At 38.6% G+C, this 19483-nt stretch overlaps 1 protein-coding gene across 2 annotated transcripts in view; it reads right to left on the reverse strand.

The window, feature by feature from the left end:
• Positions 1-19483, reverse strand: part of Rorb (RAR related orphan receptor B) — a 179345-nt gene that overhangs the window by 56037 nt on the left and 103825 nt on the right. Inside the window, exon 1 of one of the 2 annotated variants that reach the window (XM_063249712.1) lies at positions 14108-14315. The exons of the other annotated variant lie outside the window; for it this stretch is intronic. Coding sequence (XP_063105782.1) covers positions 14108-14147 — 40 coding nt within the window. The 5' untranslated portion in view covers positions 14148-14315. Of the gene's footprint in view, positions 1-14107; positions 14316-19483 lie in introns of those variants that run through there. 2 annotated transcript variants of the gene reach the window in all.

Below are 19483 nucleotides of genomic sequence, written 5' to 3' on the forward strand. Positions count from 1 at the left end.
GAGGATAAGGAATGAGGATGCTTCTGATACTCTAATTAATGAGACAAAGTGAACTCAGAGAAGTCAGAGAAAAAAATAATAGATCATGTTGGTTCTGAGCACCAATGTCACAGGAACCAGACTAGTTTGTCTGGAGATGGAAACATTTCCTCGTGAAGGCTGCACGGAATTTGGTGAGTCTGAAGAAAAGGTAAAAGTCAATGACGGAAGCCATGAAGGAAGCCATGAGTGAAGTGTGGTTGTGTGGGGTGGCTGTGATGGTCACAGTGTGACAGTGGCAGTCATGCAAACGTGGGTCCTGTGGTCCAGACGGAGGGGCAGTGGCAGCTGGTGCAGCTCCTGGGCTCAGGCAGAGGAGTTTCCTCCTCATCCCACCGCTGCAGAAAGGATCAGGGTGAACAGGGCGAGGGATGAAAGATGCGGTTTTGTCCACTTAGACAAGTTTGGACTGCTAATCGGCAACGGAAGCGGAAGACCCACCGGAAATTACTCCTGATGTGAGTGCTTGGAGAGGGAAGCAGGGGCCAGGAAGGAGGCAGAGGGCAAAGCAAGGGAGAGGTGTTTGAAGGGATTTCGTTTTTTATGTGTGCCACTTAGTGCGATGCCTTGCAGGCATCTGCACAGAAAACCCATTGGAAGGATGATTTTCAAGTCATCACCATAGAGGTTATTTAGAATGCAGTGATTCCTATGTCTTTAATTGTACTTTTAAGAGTTGTTAAAATTATGTACACTAAGAAGATTGACTATTTTCTTCTGCAGCTAAAATAATTATGCAAAATATACTTCAAAATGCTTTACATATCAATCCGTCACTTGGATATACTTCTATAGTTTTTCACTCTTAAGTATACAAAACAGAGGAATGTAGAACATTACTTCTCATATTGTTTTTACATTTTAAAAATAGGTGATTTTTAGCTTTCTGGTAGTACATTGCTTTTCAGAATTATTTCACAGAAGTTTCTAATCATCTTTGCAAACAGAAAAATCAATTTTATGTTCTTGTTTTTATATGAAAAAGCTGAGGATCAAGGTTGTCAGTGATGCGTCCACGCTGATGTGAACTCACACACCCTCTCATTGAAGGAAAAACCCTGTAAGAATACAGTTGTGAACTCCTAGTGTGCCTACAGAAATAGCTAATGATGAAAACACCAGAAGAGGCAGTCACTTAAAATCCTGATTGGATTAAGTATTTCAGTTGGCTTCTGCTTCTTTTATCTTTTGGATTACTTGAACTCATATTTGTTTTCAAGATTTTGTGCTAGGGAAAGATACTAGATTTGAGGTCATTCTCTTCTGTCCTCCTGGATTCTGGTCTTAAATGTATTAGTGGTTAGAGGCTATGGCAAAGATAAGATCTCTGATCTCATACTGCTGTTATGTTTCTTGCTTTATAAACACAAAGCTTAGCTGACAAACTTCACAGACTTGTGAGGGTCAAGTGTTTTGATATCCATAAATAGTAGACCTATAAAATGTCTTCATCAGTGGCATTGTTATCATTATCTGGTTTTTCTAATGTTCTTGGACAAAAAAATGACAAACTCTATCATTAATCCTTTATTAAAGATCTTGTCATTTTCCAATAACCTAATGAATGACACTGTAAGTTGTTTGCACTATGGACTTTTTGAAAAGTGATAACCTTTCAAACAGATTATTTATCACAATTACAAAACTGATTTCACAAAATCCCAGGTATTCACTGTACATTTTTTATCTTATATGATATTAATACAGAGGCTCTGTTGAATAAATTACTCCCCAGGTAGTAGCTACACGTGGGGAGAATCTGCTTGAATACATTCTTAATTATAAGATGATCTAACTTTAAAGGAAATGAAAATAGAGGTAATTTACCCCCTGGGGAGGGAAAAGATGTTTTTGAAAGGCACAAAGGTTATCCTATACAACTTTGGAAATACAAATGAGATAAAGAACATTCGATGGAGCATCTGCATATTTATACATATTTATAATCCTGGCTTAACATGCAATCCTGAAGAGCTATAAACGCTTTAACAGCATTTTTAAAAGATGAAGTCACTTAAAATGTGCGTTGTTGTATATAGGAAGGGGATATAGGTTTGGAAATCTTGTGACTACTTTTGACTCATTTTAGCAGAATAAATCATCTGAGCATTATTAGAGGTGAAGATAAATTTAGATTAAAGTACTAGTCCTTTCATTTCTTGTACTTAAAAAAATTAACTGCTCTGAGCCACAGCTTTATAGTTCATACTCTGTATTTTATAAAGTATGTCTGCAAGACTGAGTATTTCAGACACTAATTAGGACAACAGATCAGATTACTGCTCCAGGATTTGCCATTTCTAAATGTCTGGCAGTCACACCAGGCAGAGCCTCCTCTGGAATCGTCGCACTGTGAGTTTACCTCTGGAAACACGCTATATGTCATTGTTTCAGGATGAATATCTTGGGAAGCTTTGGATTCTTGGACCTCACTAGTAGTGACAACAAACAGTGATGGAAACTAAGAAGGGAATTTGACTTTTGTGCTTTTCTTGACTCCAGATTTATTCATCCATAGTATATTCCTTGAAAAACACAGTTAGAGGAGTTGAGATGCCCTGGAGGTGGCCTGAGACTTGCTCATGTTTCATTTTGTCTGTATCTTATATGCTCCAGTTATGTCTTCCTACTGCTAAGTCTGTTGTTAAGGTTTTACTTACTGACTCAGTTTCTCCTTATAAAAGCAGTAATATATAGGTTTTCTCTTTTTTTTGAAACAATATTCTCACAGTTTCAGTACTACAAAAGACTTAAAATAATGTGATACTGTCCCTATACTAAAACAATTTATGAAGTATAGTTGATATAATGTCCCAAAAGTTGGCAGGCAGATTGTATTCAACACTTACGGAGTAGCTGATAGTCTTTGAAGAGGGAAACTCTCTCCCCTGCACCTTGAAGATCCTTTCTTTGCTTGGTGTCTTCTGACACCTTGCACAGACTCACCAAGTTTGGAGTCTTCCTACTTATCTGAATTTACACATTTTTCATTCTTTCCCCTGAGGCCCCCAGCAGTGACAACAGGCACTGAGTTCCACAGATTAAGCCAGGCTAATGAATGAACTAGAATACGCATCACACTGGTCTCCCTAATACCTTAACTCTCCCAGGCATCTGTCAGGAGAGGTAGTGATGCTAGGCCTACAAGTGACTTCCTGGTTGCAAGAACCATTTTTCTTGCACTTGCTCTTGTGTTCTTCCCTACCATTCCAGTTCCTTCGCCTCCACCTGCTCATGGTTATGTTCTGGGCTTCTAAGTTAGGATGGGAATAAGGTCATACTTCTTTTTTTGGTTTCAGTGGTGTCCGATTTTCTTTCTGTACAAATGGCATTGGACATACTTCCTTACATAAAGGAGATTTTAAGCAATACTGATTTTTCATATGGAGAATGAAAAAAAGCAATCGGAATCACGATTGGGGAGGGGCATGTACTTTGGGAAAAGCTCTCAGGTGATTCTGGGGTAATATCAGGCTCTCTAAAGGAATTAAATGGATCATATTATTTGCTAGGCATTCTTTTTACCCTGTGGACTTCATGCAAAGTCCAGGAAACAAAACGAAACAAATATAACAGCAAAAGGCAAAATAAAACATCAACAACTTCCTCCCACAAAGCTGGACATGATAGCATATCCCTGCCATCCCAGTGTTCCAGGAGGCTGAGGCAGGAGGATTGAGGTTTCAGTCCAATCCAGAACAGCTAGCCACTTAGCGAGATCCTGTCTGAATAAAACAAAAACTATAAACTTTCAAACAGGAGACAGTAGAGAAATGAAGATTCTGAGGAGTGACCTATGTTGCTTGTATTTGATTTGGGGTTATATGGCACTATCTTTTGCTTTCTGGTTGTTTTATTCTCCTAAGAGAAAGAGGATTTACCAGGCTGGGTCCTAGGCACTGAACACTGTCCTTGGATACAGCACAGGCTGTATTCCTGGACACTTGGTTTGCCTGCTTCTGTTTCCCATAATTTTGCAGTTATGCTAAAAGTGGACAGAGCAATTAAATCGCTTAATGTCTGAGTGAAGCACAATTTACACATGTAAAAGTTTCCAATAAAGATGACTATTTTGGTTAAAAATCTTTTGCAGATGGTCTCAGTAGTCCAAGTTGTATCTCATCTACCATCTGTGATAAATCCAAGTTAAAATCTTTGTTTGTATTCTTTCTTTCTCTCATTGGCAGACTGATAGCATCTATCTCTATCAGGTCCAAAATTTTCTAATCTCACATAACAACAAAACCAAAGGCCAAGGATGAGGCAGGTATCCCTGAGATCTGCTGCATCTGCAGCTGTAATGCATCACAGAGAAGCAGCCCTGAGGATGGGGTGGGATGGAAGTATGGAAAACAGGCCCACAGGGAAGCAATCTTGACTATAGGTGTTCCTCAGAGTGTGTGAGAGCATGATTCTTTTGCCTTTGAGTACTGGTAAATTCCCCAGGCTTCTCTTGAACTTGAGACCCTCCTTCCTCAGCCTCATGAGTAGCTGAGATCAAAGGCATGTGCCATGGAACCCAGATGACGATTCTAAAAGATCTTTGATATCAGGCTAGGATGTGTGCATTGTCTCATCAGCACAACCAGCATCTTCATAAGATTCCTGCCCAGATACCTAAAATAGTGCATGCAGATCGGTGAATCCAATTTTGCACTCTCATATACGTCAACATCTGGGCTCCTTCTCATTACAGAATCTTCCTTGTAATACTTTGGGTAATAGGCTCTTTGAGCCTTCTGTCATTCAATTGATTGATAGAGAGCTCCTAAATGACTTAGAAATGCATTTAGTTTTATATTATTATGACTCCTACTGCATGTTAATGGAAGCTAGGTTAAGAAATTAATTACCACCATATGATAATAGCAAAAAATGTTTTTTTCAAGGCATAATTTGTAAGATTATTATGCAGGGGGCTGATTTATCTCTCATATCTAAGCATTTACTGTCACAGAGTTGCTTTGCTTGTTCATGATGATACCCTAGAAGTCTGAGACAGTAGACCTAGAGTCCAACAAATAGCAATGACCACAATTAGCATAACCATTCAAAGCATTTACAGAACCTTATCCCCAGTTTTACTTTTCATGGTTTCAGTTACCCAGTGTCAACTATAATCCCGAAATATTAAATGGAAAATTCCAGAAATAAATAGTTCATCACTTTTAAATTGCTTGCCCTGCTCCATCCTGCCCATAGCACGAATATCATCCCTTCACATACCGTATCCATACTGTATATGCTACCTGCCTAACAGTCACTTAGTAGCTGCCGCTAATAGCTGACAGTTATTAGATTGACTGTTGTAATTTTAATATATTGTTCTGTTTTACTATTGCTTATAATTAATATTTTATTGTGCCTAATTTATAAATTAAACTTTATCATAGATATGCATTTGTAAGAAAAATAGAACACTATATCCAGAGTTTGGAGCTCTATAGTTTCAGATATCCATTGAGTTGGGGTTTTGGAATCAATTCCCCATGTTAAGAGAAGATTACTACAGATAATAAGTTAAATGTTCCTTTCAGCAAATTAAATCACTTCTGTAAGTTGTAGTGGTTTTAAGCGCGTAACTTATGGATTACTGACCTAAACACCTCATGTCTTGTCACTGTTCTAATGGTAACAATAAAATATATGTGTTGGACTCAATTTTATTCAGGTTGAGAGTAATTAATGACTCCTGTAACACTCCATGTGGTCCGTAGGCCAGCGGCTTTCGCTTGAAACATGTTGGAGACACAGACTGTTCAAATGAATTTTAGAATTGCCTTTTTCTAGTTGTGTGAAGAATGTCATGATATTTTGATACATACATTATTTTTTGTAATATGCTCACTTTAACAATATTAATTCTGCTGGTCTGTGAACTTGAAGGTCTTTCGATCTTCTAGTGTTTTCTTCAATTTTTTTCTTCCATGTTCTGAAATTTTCATGGTACAAGTTTTATACTTTCTTGATTAGATTGATACTTAGTTTTCTAAAAAAAACCTTTTCTGAACCTATTGCTAGTACAATGGTTTTCCTAATTTCTTTCTCAGCTAATCTGTAATTTGGGTGTAGAAAGCTACTGGTTTTTAATGTTGATTGTATAACATGTTACTTTGCTGAATTTGTCATTTTAGAAGTTTTTCAGTGGACTCCTCAGCATCTTGTATGTATAGGACCATATCATCTATGAAAAAAGACACCCCTAAGATACATATGGAAGCACAAAAGACCCAGAATAGCCAAAGCAACCCTAAGTAACACGAGCAGGATTGGAGGCATCACCGTACCTGATTTCAAATCATACTATAGCGGCATAGTAACATAAACAGTTTGGGCCTGGCACAGAAACAGACGTGAAGGACAAAGGCACAGAATAGAGGACACAGAAACAAATCCACATATTCACAGTTGTTTGATTCTTGACAAAGGAGCAGAAAGTTGAGATTTCTTAGCGCTTCAGTGAAAATGGCTCTCCTTAAGAGTACAAAAACAGTAAGTGCTGGGGAAAAAGGAAACATCTATGCTGCTAGTGGGGAAGTAAATTAGTATAAGCCCTATAGAAATCAGTATGGAGGTTCCTCACAAAACTAAAAATAGATACAAACGGATCCAGCTGTACCACTACTTGATATATAAGCAAAGAAATTAAAGTCACTGTACCACAGAGAGGCCTGCGGGTCCATCCTCACTATGGCATAATATACAACGGCCAAGAGATGGACCCAGTCTAGGTATATGTGGGACTTTGCTATTTACAGAAAAATGGGTGGAGCTGAAGATCATCATGTGAAATGAAATAAACTTTTATTTTTTTATCAGAAAGATAAATATTAAAAAAGATTAATATCACATGTTCTGTCTGATATGTGGAACATGAAGAGATGGAATTATTAGACAAAAAGAAAAGAGTCAGGGCAAGGATGGCAGGCCAGTAATAGTGGGGATGAATGTGATCACAATACATTATCCACATCAAAACCCCAAAAATGTGAAATTGGGGCGGGGGCAGTGAGGGAGGGACATGATGTGAAAATGATTAGAATACGTATGTTATGTCCTTGCACAAATCTACCCAAATGAAACCTATTATTCTGTATAACCAATGTGTACTAATAAAAATGTGGAACAACACAGACGACTAATGTGCACCCAACACCGACTGAAGCAGAATTTGCTTTTAACAAGCTCTGCAGACCTAAATTGCTCTATGACACCTAGAGAGTCATGGATGACTGTCATAGCGCCTATTCTGAGAGCAGATGAGATTTTTAATTCTCCTGGATTTAAGACTAAAATTTTTACGGGATCTGAAAAAGTAGTTTTTGTTATTGCCTTCTGGACATTTCCCCTTGTTCATAAAGGTGGCAAGACAGTTGGAGAGTTAGGGGGAAAAATTCCAGAACCTCATCACTAAGCGATAAGACAGAGGAGGGGGGCCAGCATTTGCAGAAGCATCTTGCGTTATTATAGCACCTATAATTAGCACCTATATACCTGGCTTCTTTGCAGATTCCCAACTGTGAATTGCACCTACATCGCCTCCAGAATTCTAACCCAGTTTGCTAATGGCTTTTCCTCTACCAGAGACTGCCTTGGTGTGGTGGATACTGTATTTAAACAAAACAAAACAAAACAAAACAAAACAAAACAAAACAAACACAAAAAGTACTCTTGAGATCTAAAAGCATACAGCTTTTCATTTTAAAAGTTAAATTGTACAAAGTTTCCTTTTTCTGATAGAGGTAAGGCCATCAGTTTGTTTTCCACAGTTACTCAGGTAATTCTGGGAAAGCAGCATTTGAAAAGCTGCCCCATGTCTTGGAATCAGGTTAGTTAGCACAGAGGCATTGCTTTCGTATCTCCTAAGCTGTCCTGAGACCTGCTGACCCAAAGTGCGCTCCCTGGCAATGCCACCAGCTTTGCCCAGGTGCTTGATGAGACTGTAGACACCCAGGTCATGCCCTGTTCCTATGTAACCACAATTTGCAGTGTAAAGTGTGCCTGTGATTCAAACACCTGATCAGAAGGCCATCAGCAGTTTCCTGGACAGCAGGCAGGATACTAGATCTATAATTTCCCCTGAGGATGTCTTCTCCAAGCTCCAACTGCAAGCCCCAACTCACAAAAGAAGAAAACTTTATTAAAAGACAAAAACAAAAAACTCATGTGTACTCTACTTGATAGTTAATTTATCCAGTTAGGGAGAGAAAAACACAGCAATTATTTTGCATCAGTGGATAAAACTTGGCTCTTTTTAGTTCCTTTTCTTCCTTAGCCCCTTTTCTGTTCTTCATCTGGTCAAAACCTTTGACAGGAAGTTCATTGCTATGTAGCACAAGATCCCTGAAGGAGAGGAGGGATGGAGGACGCAGCCCATGGAGGACTTTGAATGATAAGGCAGTGTTTATTCCTTGCATAATAATTCAAAAGAAGCAAAACACCACCCTTCACCACACACAGGAACCTAACAGCCCCTTGTTATGCAAACATTTTTGGCTATAAATGTGCTAAAACAGATATTATCAACAGGAATGAAAATGGGATAGGAGAAATGGAGGAGGAAGGAGAAGGGAGGAGGGAAATGGAAGGGGATTAAAAATAAAAAGAAAGAAATGAGCTGTAATATGAACATGCAACCATTCAGCAATATAAGTGTGATCTACATGAGCTGCAAACATAAAAATAAAATAAAAAAGTAAAAAAGAAAGATGAATATCTGCTCCTACAAAAAACTGGAACAGTTAAAGATGTAAAAGAAGATCTGAATAAAAGACAGTTATGTTTCTGTTATTGTAAAGATGTAAGTTCTCCTCAAACCAATATGTTTAACAGAATCCTAATTAAAGAGAAAACACCACGTTTTGGAAAATGGAAAGTGTATACAGCTTTTCTATGTTAAAACCACAGTGCATTAAGTGAATGAAAAGACAATCACAGAATTGGAGAAACTGTTGTAAAATATGTATCTGATGCAGAGTATACGTTTATACTGTGTAAATAATGATTAAAATTGAAAAATGAGCAGAAAACCTGAAGAGATTTCATCAAAATGATGCATGAATTATAAATAAGCATTTTAAGGGTGCCAAATATCGTATCTCATTAGGGACTTCTAAACAGTGAGGCTCCACTGAACGCCTATTAGAAAGACTACGATCTAAAACCTGGCCATAACAAATGCCCAGACAGATGTGGAACAAAGGGAATGAGCCTTTGTTGTTTATGGGAATGCTAAATGGTACACCTCCCTGGAAGGCAATTTGACAGTCCTTGCAAAGCTGAACTTGATCTGAGCAACAATTGCACCCCTAGATATCTATGAACCAAACTGACAATTTATGCACCCCCAAACCTTGCACATTCATGTTTATAACAATATTCATAATTACCCAAAACTGAAAACAACGAAGATGTCTTTCAATAGGTGAATGGACGAACCAATAACGGGATATGCCAACAGTGGAATATCACTTGGCCGTGCAAAAAAAGAGCTGCTAAGCGGTAAAGAGACAGGGAGGAAACCTAATGCTTATTGCTAAGTAAAGGAAGACAGCACAATTTCAACGTATGACATTTGGGCAAAGGAAAACTATAGACTTGATAAAGAGTGATTGCCAAGTTTGGAGTGGGACTGGCAAATGAGTAAATAAAGCACAAGGAATTGTTAGACTGATGAAATTATCATGTCTGATACTGTAATGATGGAGATGTATCATCAGATACCACAATTATAGAAGGTTATAAGAAGAGCGAAGAGTAGTGTGAACTATGGACTATAGTTGGTAATAATGTGTCAGTATTGGTTCATTGCTTTAACAGGTGTACCATGCTAAGGCAAAATAGTAATAATAGACGAAATTGCATTTTGGGTGCTACTAGGTATATGAAATCTATGTAATACCTGCTCAAATATTCTATACAAATAAAGTAGTACTAAAATGTCTATTATTTATTAAAAAGTTAAAGGTTTCTGTCCTTGGAGATTGTGAGGGTCATATGAAACAGTTTACCAAAGACAAGTAAGGAATACTTTTAAAGAATTCAGTAAGCAACTTTTTATTTTAAATCACAGATATATCCAAAATCAAATTTCTGTCTTCAAATGAATACTATCACCATACAGTCACACAACCAGACAGACAACTGCTGAATGAACCCGAAAGAAGGAAATGCTAATTTTAGCTGGGGGGTGTTGGGAAGGTTTAGGATTGAGATGGCTTTTGATCCAGGTTTTGGAAAGCAAGCAAGCTCAATATATAGGGGAAAGGTAAACAAAACTGGTGGCTAAAGACACCAATGCCTGGGTGCCCCTGATGCATGCCAGAGGCGCAATTGTTCCTCGAAAGAGGAAAATCCAATGGAAACAATAAGTTTCCAGACTAAGACAGTATTTAAACTTCTTTGGGGGGAACATAATGCATTAAATGAAAAGTAGAAGATGCTTCCAGAATGATCAACTAACTAATCACGTTTTGGTCTGTACTCACTCATATGTCAAATTGACTTGCAAGAAATTGGCATATATTTTTGTGCAAAAACCTTGATGACATTTGCAATTTCATATTATTCAATCTAGTATTATTTTTCATTGTATTCAAAAATATAATTGCAATACTGCATGCTTTTTAAGAGTATTTGAAATGACCAGTGTTATAGGAATATGCTTGGTAAACCAAAAGAAAGCCCTTAAATTATGTATTTAGAGTCAGACAATTTAAAGATTGGAACACTAATTACACACACACACACACACACACACAGAGGTGGAGAGAGAGACAGAGAGAGAGAGAGAGAAAGAGAGAGAGAGAGAGAGAGAGAGAGAGAGAGAGAGAGAGAGAGAGAGAGAATGAGGCCTAAGTAATGAAAAAGTTGGAAGTTGGAGTGGAAAGCACTATTTTTCATTCTTCTTATAGAAACTCTTCAGACCCTTTCTGAAATTCTTAGCACTGATCATGGAATTTGAAAGTAAGAAAAATATGTCTGTCCTGGTAGGTGACAAAGGAAGACTAAGTCTCTTGAAGTGTGTTTAAAAAGACCAGTCAGAATTGTGGAGACAAGGAGGAGGATGCGTTCTAAAATATAGTGATCTGGATCCAACCTCATTGGCCTTGATCTTGAAAAAAGAGATCTTACAGTATACAATTGACACGATACCTTATTGTATTTGGTTAAATGATCACTATACCATTAGGGTCATGTCCATAGAAGATCAGAATGTTTTTAACATATTAATGTATCTATTTCTTTTTTTTTTTAATCGGTACCGGGGATCGAACTCATGACTGCCTGCTTGCAAGGCAGGTGCTTATGCTGCTGAGCTAAATCCCCAGCCCAATGTGTCTATTTCTAATCTCATGATAATTTTATTTAATGGGCTTGTAGCATTTTATAATGATCTTGAGTTAAAAATCTAAAAAATAGTGCTGTTTGTCACTTTTTAACGTTTTTGATTTCTTAATCATAGCCGTTTGTACAACAAATAATTAAACAAAGTACAGAGCATAGGTAAAATGTGTGTGTGTGTGTGTGTGTGTGTGTGTATGTGTGTGTGTGTGTGAAAGTGTCTCTGTATCTGAAAAAGAGAAGAAAAATAACACCAGTAATTTTTAAACAAGAGTTCGGATTTTAGAAGCTAGTTATTTGGATTATCTATGAGTTTTGATGTTGCAATGGATAAATATGTTGAAAATTTTCATGCTGAAAATTACTTTGTTATAGTAAATATTTTCCAGCAAGCTTAAAATTTAGTAGTTATTGCATCAAATCTTGAAATAAAGAAATTATAAAGTTGAAGGGTCAATTTTAACTTTCATTTTACCTCTAGAGATAAAAAGAGTTCCAAAGTTAGAGAAAGTCATGCTTGGGATTAGTCCATCTTTATATATATGTCCTTTAATAAAAAGGACATATATAATATAAAGGAAGGTATTCTTACCCATATTCAGCACCAGAAATTATTTCAGGGGTAAACAGTCAGCTGGAACTCACTGGGGAAGCTCTGCCTTACAATTTTACACCTTGCTAAGCACCACGAAGGCCTGTTGTCAGTGTGGGACCGAGGCAAGGCTTAGTCACCCTACACATGCAGAATCAGTCATAGCTCTTCAAAGACTGAAGGGTCTGTTCTGCTGATACTGCATACTTTCTCTAAAGAGATTACCGGCGTAATCCTAAATAGTATAGGGACCGAGCTATCTTATTTTTGAGCTCATCAGATCCATCATGCTGCACATAATCCCTAACAGCTTTATTCAGTGTTTATGTAAGCTGGCAAAGTTGTTGTAGGAACTGGATGGTCATATCTTCTCCTTCCCAGAGACATCACTCAGTATAATTGGCACGAAAGTGTTGCAAATACATGATTTCCAAATTCCATTTTGACAAACTTCCTCCGTTTGAACCGTAATTTTCTAGAAGGGGAACATTCATGACCGCTGTTTGACAGTCAGTAATAACGTTTGAATGGACATGCTTATGGTCTCCCATTTGTTAGCTGGTTCTTAAACCCTAATTGGTATGCAGGGAATCTTGATGCTACCAGTTGGATTGAACTGGCAGGACAAAGTTTTGTTTTTTATTTTTTTCTTTGTTTAGAGTTTGAGTTACTTGTGAAGCAACAGAAATATTAATTTTTTTTGGTGAATGTACTAGAGAAAAAAAAAAGCAAAAACCAGAAATCCCTAGGCACAGCACCAAGCATTCTTGTAGTAATAATAATAGAATGTTGGTACCTTCAGTTTAGTGTATGTGCTGCTGAAGTGAGCATTGTACCTTTGATTTAGGATATCCTGAGTCACACTGAAATTTAACATGAGAAAAAGTGCTCTTTGCAAAATGTAAAAACATTTGTTCACATAGCTCAGGTTTAAAAATGAATGATACGCATATGAATGCACACAGAGTCCTAAAATCAAACACTTTTCCTGAAATTTACAGTAGAGGGGACTACATGCTTGACTTTTTAAATGTGAAATCAGGGAGAAAGACACTTCTTTGCTCACTTGTTGGCCTTGGTTAATTGTGATTCAGACCTAAAGAAGATTAGGTACATAGACGTTAATACGCCTGGTCTTATTAATTTCTAAACAACAATAGTAACAATATCCGAAGTAAATCTGACAGCAGTAGGGATAAATAGTTGTTTAAAGACTCCATTGATGTCAGACTGCAATCTGGCTGGCAATGGCTTATTTTACCTAAGAAATCTTAAATACACATATTTGGAAATTGTGAGTCTGCACAGCAGCAGTATCTATTTTTTCTAAAAATATAAGCACTGTGCAAATCCAATTATTGTGAAAAGATGTAATTCTGAGTTTACAGATTTAAACATTTAACTTTAGATTTAAAATTTATTTTGAAATAATTGCAAGTTTATACTATTGGGAATAAGCAATCACTTTACAGTTTTAATATTTCCAATTCTATCCACTACTGTCTAGTTTTAGCAGAAAAATGACAATAAATCATTTTATCCTGAAATATAGTTAAAACACAAATTGGAACCTATCCATTTTATAACATAATATGTGTTGAGTGGATTATTTACTAACTTGTAAAAAATTTAGGGAAAAACCCCTATAATTTGCTTGACTGTTTAATCTTTCAAATTGAATTTTTTTCTTCAAAATGGATTGCTTAGATGTGAAAAATATCTGGTATAATATACAAACTAAATTAATTTTTAAAAGAAAGTTAGAAAAGTCAAGTAATCACAACTATAACAATGGTAACGACTACAACCAAAACTATAAAATTGTGATAACATTGCTATTCCTGATGTTAGTGTAATATGGTGAAAGACGTCTTAAATTTAACTTCAAAATGTATATATGTGACAATTCACCTCTGGATATGACAATATTTATATATAAGTACCTCCTCCAGCGTAACACTAAGCCTGTCATTGTTTTTTTACATGCATTCCCAAGTCAGAAACTATTTTATTGTTCCCTTACCTCGCTATCAATTTATTTTGCTGAGAGCTTAGAAAAGCTTGATTTCTTGCCCGAGGATGGGTCGTACAGCTAAATGTCAGAAAAGAGGAAAAAGTAAATGTAAAACTCACCAGTGGCATCAGGTTTAGTTTTGAGCTGGGTCTCACACATTTTGACGTACCAATTAAAAGTCTAACTGAAAGCTATTACACTTCTCACAAGCAATCTGATGACCGCCCTACGACGTTATCCCACAAGCAGACTCGTAACAGACTGCATTAATGAGATTAAAGGAAAGGGGAGTTAAAGGCATCAACTGTTCCATTTCATTAAGTAAGCCTGAAAGGTACGCAGCTGGGGAAGGTGGGAGGGACAGTATTGGTTTTTCTTTTTGATTCTCCGTATTTGCTAAAGAATGCAGCATTTGCTAAACTGCAATCAGGAATTTAAAAACAGTCCTTCCTAAATTGGATGTACACACATTATTTCTGCCCTTAAATCTTGTTTTCTTTTCACCTTGCTGGAAACAGATCCGGTATGTATATGTCAAGTAACTAACAAGGGTGGACACGGATTATAGGAAGGGTTTCCTTCAGAATTAGTTTGTCCTGAATTATTTTGGACAAACTCTTACTGAGTCCAAACTGGGTGCTGAAGGATTGCATGAACGTAGCGCTGCTTGCTTGTTCTGTCAGGTACTGAGTCACAATGGCCCATGAAATATTTCACAGACCACACGAGCATGTTACAGATGAAGAAGAAAAGACAGCTTACAGCTGCAGGGTGTCACAGCCTGGGACCCAATAGGGGACTCACCACGAGGCAGATCACTGAGCTCTGACCCTGAGGTCTAAGGTGCCTTCCTCCTTACGGTACCCCTCTATGCCCTCTGTTGTGAAGAAGCACAAAGGCACACATATACACCTCTGCAACCCTTGTCACTAGGAAGGACAAACGTGTAGGTATGTGAAAAATGCTTTGACTTCCACTGCAAAAACTGTACTTTTTATGTGACTGCATAATGCTGTGTGGGCATTAAAACTTTAACACCTCTTAGAGTTGCTGCTACATGGGTTCCATGTTGAATCTCAGTCATTCTCACTCCTTCTTGCCTCCTGTCACCTTTGGCAGCTCTCACTTTTTTTGCATGAATGACTTTGAAACGGTTTCTTGATCGCTGTCCTGTCCATTCCTCTCCTCTCTTCCCTTTTCCTGGCTTACACTTCCAATAGAGTGGATTCTCTTTCACTACATCCCAAGTCCTTTTTGAACTTTGAGACAAGGTCTCTGGATTACTCTGCTGCCTAGACCGCACTTGCACTTTGATTCTCCTGCTTCAGTCTCCCAGATAGAAATTATTTTTGATGGGAAGAAAGGCAGGATGCGATGAGGTAGGTGGTGGAGGCTGGGACTCTATACAGGCATCAGCGTGTAGAGCTGAGCTCAATGGTTCCTAGCTCTGGACGCCCACTGGAGTGACCTAGGAGCTTATATGGTGGATGTGCTGGGATTTCCCTCAGGGACGCCCTGGTTGATCAAACATGGGACCAAAGCATCCGGGTTTTCACTGCTTCTGAAGCAATTCTAACGGGAAGCCAGGACTGAAAGTCCTGGCTTCAGAATCATCAACCAAAACTAAGGGTAAAAGGGAATAAACCTTCCACCTTCATGTGCTTTTAGTAACTGCTTTTAGTTGGCTTTAAAAAATTTCTAATTTTACAGGTCACACAGCTAAACAATATAGTTTCCCACTAGCTTTGCTGTGGTTAACACCTTCGATAAGCAGGTTATGATGATAAAGTTTGCTTATGTTATCTTTCAGCGGTAAAAAGCACTTTTGTGGAACTTCTGACTCTACCTGGGTTTGGGCAAGTGTCTGCCGAGTGATCTTTTGTCATCAGAGGTCCCAAACCTGTAAACTCCAGCCTTGGTCCATGCTTAAACTGCCATTTCCTGCATATGCATAGCATGAAAGACACGAAAACTAATTCTGTGTTCATGAACCAATGATTGTTTCACCTCTAGCTACCTTTTCTTGCACCTGAAATCACCCTGCTTCTTTGTCCTGTAAGTATTCCCAAGCCCTGTGATCAGGAGATGATTCTGAAGCTTAGTCTTTCTTCATCCTTGATCAGTTTGTGAAAAATTCTTTTTCTTTTGCAAAGTTCATTGTTTTGGCATTGTGGGGTAGGCAAATGGGTCTGGGTTTATAGTATAATTACCAACTCAGAACTCGCAGAGGTCTGGAAAGCATAGTATTAAGTACTTAAGACATTCGTTAGATTAGACAAATTTGGGGAAAAGTCGAGCAAAGAACTTTGAGTTAGCACACCTGGTTATGAATTTCTGGATTAGTTATTTAATCATTTTTGAATTTAAGGTTGCATAACTCTGACATAGATCATCAACCTGCCGATCAGCTCATACAAGGAGTAATGTGAAATTGCTTAACACAGTCTGAGGTATTGTGAAGTCAGTAAACTCTGTGGAATTTTAAATCTGCCTGGATTTGCTTTGTTGAAGGGTATCATTCATGCATTTATTCCATATTAATTAGTAAGTGTTAATGTTGTCTATATTAATAAGCATTAATGTTATTTATACTAGTATTAATGCTACTTAATGATGATGTTTACAATTCAGTGTACATTTAAAAAACTTGTACAGATCTGGGTGTAGTGGTGCGTGTCTGCAACCCTAGCACTTAGGAGGCTGAGACAGGAGGATTGCAAGGAGTTCAAGACCAGCCTGAACTGCATAGTGAGGCTGTCTCAAAACAAATCAGTCAACCTCCCCAACCAAAAACTAAACTGAAACCAAACAAGAAAACCCCAAAGACCTGTTTAGTTAACCCTGTTTATTTTCTTTCATTGTCACTGTTAGTTTTCTGAGTAACATTAAAAATAGTATTTGCAGAAGATGTATGGTTAATGTGAATAGGAAAGTTATTCAAGAAGTTCCTTTAAAAAAGTTGTGGTAAAAGCAAACAGATTTAGGGGATATCAAATGTTTTAGGCATTGTTTAAACATGAAGACAAAATTGTCCCATATGAATCACATAAAGGTGATTAATCCTAAATTGCTTGAGGTGGAATTTATAGGCACTGTTTATAGGGGGCTGACAGTTAAATGTCAGGAGTGGAAATTCAAACTTTCTCATCCTTCTTTTCAATGCCTTCTCAATGCCTCTGAGCACTGGAAAACACTCAGCTCCTACTCTGGTCCTTCAGGCAGTGGGTAAGAAACATCATCACAACAGAATAGGCAGCACTGAGATGCAGGGAGTACTGTTGCCTAGAAACAAGGGCCAGGGGGGTATGCGAATGCTCCCGGGTGATCGAGCCCCAGCTTGTGTTCAGGAAAGAAGGGGAGGGGTGGCTGGCATCTCCTTAAAACTATAGTTTCATTACATTACTTTCCGCATCAAATCCTTTTAGCCCTTTTGGGTCCACAAAGTAAACTGGAGCTCCTATGTTCAGCACTCACCTGTGACCCCAGGGAGTACCAATCCTGCCCACCTGCCCACAGTGCTTTCCACTTCTCCTGGGCTCCTGTGTCTCTGTCACTCAGCTAGTCCTGGTTTCTTCACTGATCCCAGCTACATGCCTCCCTTTCACCCTGGATGTAAGCCCTGCAGGGACAGAAGCCTTTTGTGTGGGGCTCCAGTGCTGGTAACCTGCACGATTCACCAATGGCTGAGTGTAAGCTCTCTAACGCACAACAACCTTGGAGTCTAACTCCCATGCGACAGCCTCCTCCTCTGTGATCTCCTCTGACTCCTCTCTGTGTAGGTTTCTTGCTTGATAGCTGCTGTTAGTGGAGATGAAGGGCAGGTTAAGAAGTGAAGTTCTAGCCTTTTATTGTTCCTTATTTAATCATAGTTCGAGCATAGGACCAAAGACAGTGGATCAAAAAACTTCTCTTGGTCTCCTGATGTTTTAATAGTTTTTTTTTTTTTTCATCGCCATCATCTGGCATTTAATGACCACTCTGGATTGCCGGCCCTTTGGTGTAGCTCTTTCTTCTGCTGGTAGATTTTTTTTTTTCCCTCCAGCTAGGGCTATTGCCATTGGAGCAGAGAGGAAGTTGGGCTTCTCTCCTGGTTCCTCTCCCTTAGCCCCATCCCATCTGAGACAAAAGCTATTACACACTTTTCACACTAATAAGATACTTTGCACTGTGCCTGGAATCCTAAGACATCGAATTAGTGAGTGGGACAGAAAACATTTAAAAAATATCCCCCAAGAATCAGTGGGACAGGATGAGTGCATTCCTGAAATAAAAGAACTATCATAAAAGAGATGCAGCTTGACTTTGTAAGAAATGCTCTATGTTAGCACACGGCTTACAGAGCGCAGTCCCTGGACCAATAGCAGCAGCAGCAGCAGCAGCAGCACCGAGAACTTGTTAGAAATGCAGAGTCTCAGGCCCAGCTCCAGACGCACTGCGTCAGCCGCTCGGGGCGGGGCCCAGCCATCTGTGTTGTCCCCAGCCTCCAGATGGTCCCGAGGCGGGCTTATGTTTCTGAGCTACTGGTTTACAGCATGGGCTTTCCAGTCAGAAGGAGCTGCATTTCATTCACAGCTCTGTCACACGCTAGCTGTCTGGCTTGGACAAATTATTTAATCTTCAGATGTTTCAGTTTCATCGTGTGTTAAATGGTGGTGTTATGGTCTGAATATTTGTGTCGCCCCCAAATGCATATGTTGACATCCTAAATCCTCGATGTGATGGTGTAAGAGGGGCGTTTTTGGGGGGTGAGTAGAAGAGGAAGCTGCAGCCCTCATGATTGTGATTAGATGATTGCCCTTAAGAAGAGGCTTCCAGGAGGTGCTGATGCTCCTGGGCCCCGTGACACGGTGAAAAGCTGCACCCAGGCTCCGGAGAGCGAGCCCCAGTCAGCAAATCTACCGCTGCGCTAGACTAAGCAGCCTCTGGAGCAGGAAGCAAGAAACTTCTGTTCTTTATAAGCCATCAGTCTCTGGTCCTTTTTTAAATAGCCAAAATGCCCTAACACAGATGTAAAGGATGCCCACTTTCTTGATAGAGGTGCCCATGCATTTAAAGTGCAAAAATTCTCATACAAGTGTTGAGTGCAGTCCTGGGCCCATAATAAGCATTCAGTAACTGTGAATTATTCCTACCGTGTTACTTTAGCGAAGAACAGGAAAGGTCCCACATTTTAAAAATGTCTGCTATTTGTCTCTGCAAATTTCTCAAAACTTGGCTGCCGGTTAAAATCACTTGAGGAGCTTTTTAAAAAATATCTGATTCCCCAAGCCTTATGCTAGACTAATTCAGTAAGAATTTTGAGATGCGACCCTGCATTTTTGCTTAATAGATGATTCTGGTATGCAGCATAATGCATTGTTGTGTTATAAGATTGCCACAAGAAAGAGTTGTGAGATTAAATGTGGATCAAGAATATGAAATAATACTTATTGCTCACATGCAGTAGTCACTAAGTACAGATAGCTGGTAAAATGTAGTTAGGATTTCTTAGCATT

This window comes from Cavia porcellus, unplaced genomic scaffold, assembly GCF_034190915.1.
Source record: "Cavia porcellus strain 051 isolate PalLab524CR breed Dunkin Hartley unplaced genomic scaffold, mCavPor4.1 scaffold_1, whole genome shotgun sequence".
NCBI lineage: Eukaryota > Metazoa > Chordata > Mammalia > Rodentia > Caviidae > Cavia > Cavia porcellus.